Genomic DNA, 5,000 nt, shown 5'->3' with positions numbered 1-5,000 from the left:
CCCCGCCCCGCTCGCAGGTACAAGTCCAATGAGGAGTATGTGTATGTGCTGCACTGAACCCTGTCGCTCTGCCCCCTCCCCGCCCCGCTCGCAGGTACAAGTCCAATGAGGAGTATGTGTATGTGCTGCACTGAACCCTGTCGCTCTGCCCCCTCCCCGCCCCGCTCGCAGGTACAAGTCCAATGAGGAGTATGTGTATGTGCTGCACTGAACCCTGTCGCTCTGCCCCCTCCCCGCCCTGCTCGCAGGTACAAGTCCAATGAGGAGTATGTGTATGTGCTGCACTGAACCCTGTCGCTCTGCCCCCTCCCCGCCCCGCTCGCAGGTACAAGTCCAATGAGGAGTATGTGTATGTGCTGCACTGAACCCTGTCGCTCTGCCCCCTCCCCGCCCCGCTCGCAGGTACAAGTCCAATGAGGAGTATGTGTATGTGCTGCACTGAACCCTGTCGCTCTGGCGAGGTACAAGTCCAATGAGGAGTATGTGTATGTGCGCGGGCGAGGCCGTGGGAAGTACGTGTGTGAGGAGTGTGGGATCCGCTGCAAGAAGCCCAGCATGTTGAAGAAACACATCCGCACACACACCGACGTGCGGCCATACATCTGCAAACACTGCAACTTCGCCTTCAAAACCAAAGGTAAGGCACGCAATACCTCACAGCTGAGCTGAATTGAATTAAGCTGAGCTGAGCTGAGCTGAGCTGAGCTGAATTGAATTGAATTGAATTGAATTGAATTGAATTGAGCTGAGCTGAGCTGAGCTGAGCTGCATTAAATTCAATTGAGCTGACCTGAATTGAGTTGAATTGAGTTGAGTTGACTTGAGCTGAGCTGAATTGAATTGAATTGAATTAAGCTGAGCCGAGTTGAGTTGAGTTGAGCTGCGCTGAGCTGAGTTGAGCTGTATTGAATTGAGCTGAGCTGATCTGATCTGAGCTGAGCTGAGTTGAACTGCGAGTCGTGTTGAGTTAAACTGTTTTTCCCTACTTCCTTTACTCTCTCCCTCCCTCCTTCACCCTTTCCCTCTCCCTGTCACCATCACTACCTCAATCTCTCACACTGAGCTGAGCTGAGTTGAAGTGCAGTGAGAGGGGGTCGCTTCATGTCTGTCTGTCTCTCCACAGGGAACCTGACGAAACACATGAAGTCGAAGGCTCATGGGAAGAAGTGCCAGGAGATGGGCATGTCCGGCTCCTCCCTCGACGAGCTGGAGGCAGAGGAAGGAGGTGTGTGGGACTGCCTGTTTCTCTATTTGGCAGTCGTTTATTTCTCATTGAGACAGTGGAGGCAGGTTTGTGGAGGGGTCTTGTGCGAGTGACCTGGCAAGGACAGTGCCTCAGCTCTGAGCACTAGTGCTCTCTCTCTCTCTCTCTCTCTCTCTCTCTCTCTCTCTCTCTCTCTCTCTCTCTCTCTCTCTCATTCTTCACTTTGCTATGCTTTTGCTGTGGTACACTTGTATAAAGGGGGGAATAACCCATCAGCAGTGAGGTTGTATAACAGTTAATAATTAATTTGTTGATCCCTGCCTTGTTAGTCGACAAGATGTTCTGTGCATTGTGGGCGAGCGACTGAAGCACATCAAGGGTGTTCTGCTATTAAAGGGACACTCAGGCTCCTCAGACAGCCTTCACATTATTGTGAGCTGTAAAAATAGCACTGTGATTGACTGCTGCCTGCCGCCTCCTCACAGACTCATTCATTGCAGCACGGCTGGAAGAGCCAAGGCCACTCAGCAGCTTCATTCACAAACAGACGATTCTGTGAATGAAACGGCCAGCATTCCACAAGCTGGCTTTCTTTGATTCATTGATTTATTTTATTTATTTTGCTGGAAACTCTTTTTGTTTTTTTAGAATACATACACCTTATTATTAGCCTGCGCTTGCATTTTCAAAGGGTTTTCTCACAATGGTAGAAGTGTATGCTGAATGCCGGAGTAACAGACGTGCAGTGTGGGCGTCTGTTCAGTTCATCTGAACAGGGATGGACATACTGCCACTGTTTGAAAATCAAACATCTGCAATATATTTAAGTGTGTAGCAATCTGTAAAAGCCTGTTTCCGTTATTTTAACAAGAGCAGTAGTGAGATCCACAGAGTGGCGACTGGCCCCTGTTTTGCACTATACAGGTTTTACAGCACTGTCTTTACTAAGAGTAAGTGGTCCTCTCTGGAGGATGACTCACACCTTCTTTATCACATGTCCCTGTGAGCAGGGTGAGCAGTGACATTCCCACTGCCCAGGTCACTGGCCCTAGCTGGCTGGACTGGCATGAATGTGTCCTTGATGCCTTTTGAGTTGCTGCTGTGTGATCACTCTCCTCTCTTGTGCTGGAGTTCTGGGGGGAGGCTGTCCAGCCATCAGGCCTGTCTTGCATTCCTGCTCCATCCCAGTCATTTTAGAGATGGACAGTGAAAGCCGTAGCAGATGTTTAGTGTTGTCTGGTAAATGGGACTGATAGAAAAAACAGCAGTGGAGTTGCCTTTTCCACCTCCTCTGCTTTCTCCATGAACTCTCCACAATTGACTCTACCTGCTCCTCTGTTGTTTATGTTATTCTCCCCTCTCCCCTCCCCTCTCCTCTCCTCTCTCCTCTCCTCTCCTCTCATCTCCCTCTCTCCTCTCTATTTTCCTTTCTCTCCTCTCCTCTCTCCTCTCTTTTCTCCCTCTCCCTCTCCTCTCCTCTCCTTTCTCCTCTCCTCTCCCCTCTCCTCTTTTCTCCTCTCTCCTCTCCCTTCCCCCTTTTCCTTCTCCTTCTCTCTCCTGTCTCCTTTCTCCTCTCCTCTCCCCTCTCCTCCTCTTTTCTCCTCTCTCCTGTCTTCTCCTTTCTCCTCTCCTCTCCTCCCCTCTGCTGTCTTTTTTCTCTTCAATTTTGTCCTCTCTCCTCTCCTCTCCCCTCTCCTCTCTCCTCTTTTCTCCTCTCTCCTCTCTCCTCTCTCCTCTCTTTTCTCTCCTTCCATCTCCTGTCTCCTTTCTCTTCTCCTTTCTCTCCTCTCTCCTCCCCTCTCCTGTTTCCTTTCTCCTCTCCTCTCCTATCCTCACTCCTCTCCTCTCTCTCTCCTCTCCTCTCTCTCTCTCCTCTCCTCTCTCTTTTCTCTCCCCCCCTCTCCTGTCTCATTTCTCCTCTCCTCTCTCTCCTCTCTCCTCCCCTCTCCTCTCTCCTCTCCTCTCCTATCCTCTCCTCTCCTTTCTCTCCTCTTTCCTCCCCTCTGCTGTCTTTTTTCTCCTCTCTTTTCTCTTCTCCCCTCTCCTGTCTCCTCTCTCCTCTCCTCTCCTTTCCTCTCCTCTCCTCTCCTCTCCTCTCCTCTCCTCTCCTCTCCTCTCTCTCCTCTCTCCTCTCCTCTCTCCTCTCCTCTCCTCTCCTCCTCTCTCCTCTCCTTTCTCTCCTCTCTCCTCCCCTCTGCTGTCTTTTTTCTACTCTCTTTTGTCCTCTCTCCTATCCTCTCCTCTCCTCTCCTCTCCTCTCCTCTCTCCTCTCCTCTCTCCTCTCCTGTTTAAAATGTTATTCCCTTGCAGGCCCTGGTGGTTCCGAGGAGCAGGATGATCACCAGTTCTCAGACGTGGACGACTCTGAGGACTCCGAAGAGAACGAGGATGAAGAGGAGGAGGAGGAGGAAGAGGAGGAGGAGTCTCATGAGGATCCACCCTCCTCCATCTCCCCTGACAACAGACATTCCAGCCCCCGGGAGAGGGAGCCCCCAGCAGGGCCGCCCGAGTACCTTTCTCCTCGGAGACACTGGCCCTCGGACCGCGAGGCCTCACCGGGCAGCAAGAGGGCACTGTTCTCACGTCGGCACTTGGAGGCGTCTCCCCTGCGCTGCCTGTCCCCGGGAAGGGAGGATCTCTCCTCACCCAGCCGGCACCTCTCCCCAGGGCCCGAGACCGGCCCCTCCCCCTTCCGGCCACGCTCCCCGGGCAAACTGTCACCACGACGACTGCATTCTTCTATCGCCACGGAGACGGCAGCCTTGTGGTACGAGAGGGCTCACTGCTCCTCCTCCTTCACTGTCCAGCCGAGCACAGAGTGGGTGAGTCACAGCCTCAGTGCACAGGCACTGTTCTGCAGCTGCTAGGGCTGCGCGTTTCCTCTTCAATTCCGAAACTTTAACCCTGTTTAAACAATTCAGCTTGAACATATTGGGATATTACCTCCATCAGTATTTTATAAATTGCACAAACATCTATCTGTGTATGAGACTGGATGGGTCCACTGTGGAAAACATTTAATATGACATCAATTGGCCTGCACTGTACATTTACCACTGTGTAAACACAAAGGCTGATTTCTATAGTTGGCCTGCATATATTTCACAACGCTTTGACAAAACGATTTTTCTAATGATTCCATATTTACAACACTCCTACTAAGCGGGTCCCTTGGTGATCTATTTAAAATCCAGGACAGAGTTTGTTTTAAATTATTTTTATTGAATTTTTTTTTTTTATATATAAAAATACAGCAGAGAAAAAACAAACACCCTAAACTGGGTAAATATTATATATGGAACAGCTACACCCATACTACACTACACCCATACCACTCTCCCATACCTGAACCATCAAACAGGACTTCACTACACCCATACCACTCTCCCATACCTGAACCATCAAACAGGACTTCACACTCTACACCCATACCACTCTCCCATACCTGAACCATCAAACAGGACTCCACACTCTACACCCATACCACTCTCCCATACCTGAACCATCAAACAGGACTTCACTACACCCATACCACTCTCCCATACCTGAACCATCAAACAGGACTTCACACTCTACACCCATACCACTCTCCCATACCTGAACCATCAAACAGGACTCCACACTCTACACCCATACCACTCTCCCATACCTGAACCATCAAACAGGACTCCACACTCTACACCCATACCACTCTCCCATACCTGAACCATCAAACAGGACTTCACTACACCCATACCACTCTCCCATACCTGAACCACTTCACACTCTACACCCATACCACTCTCCCATACCTGAA

At 50.6% G+C, this 5,000-nt stretch overlaps 1 protein-coding gene across 1 annotated transcript in view; it reads left to right on the top strand.

Annotated features, from left to right (window-relative positions):
- The window catches only part of LOC121307971 (transcription factor HIVEP3-like), a 16,690-nt gene that overhangs the window by 10,591 nt on the left and 1,099 nt on the right, over positions 1-5,000 (top strand). The window contains exons 3-5 of the mRNA XM_041240244.1: positions 462-637; positions 1,124-1,225; positions 3,515-4,026. Coding sequence (XP_041096178.1) covers positions 462-637; positions 1,124-1,225; positions 3,515-4,026 — 790 coding nt within the window. The remainder of the gene's footprint in view (positions 1-461; positions 638-1,123; positions 1,226-3,514; positions 4,027-5,000) is intronic.

The sequence above is a fragment of the Polyodon spathula genome, unplaced genomic scaffold, assembly GCF_017654505.1.
Source record: "Polyodon spathula isolate WHYD16114869_AA unplaced genomic scaffold, ASM1765450v1 scaffolds_64, whole genome shotgun sequence".
NCBI lineage: Eukaryota > Metazoa > Chordata > Actinopteri > Acipenseriformes > Polyodontidae > Polyodon > Polyodon spathula.
Note: the sequence above shows the minus strand (reverse complement) of the source record. Positions and strands in the feature narration are given on the sequence as shown.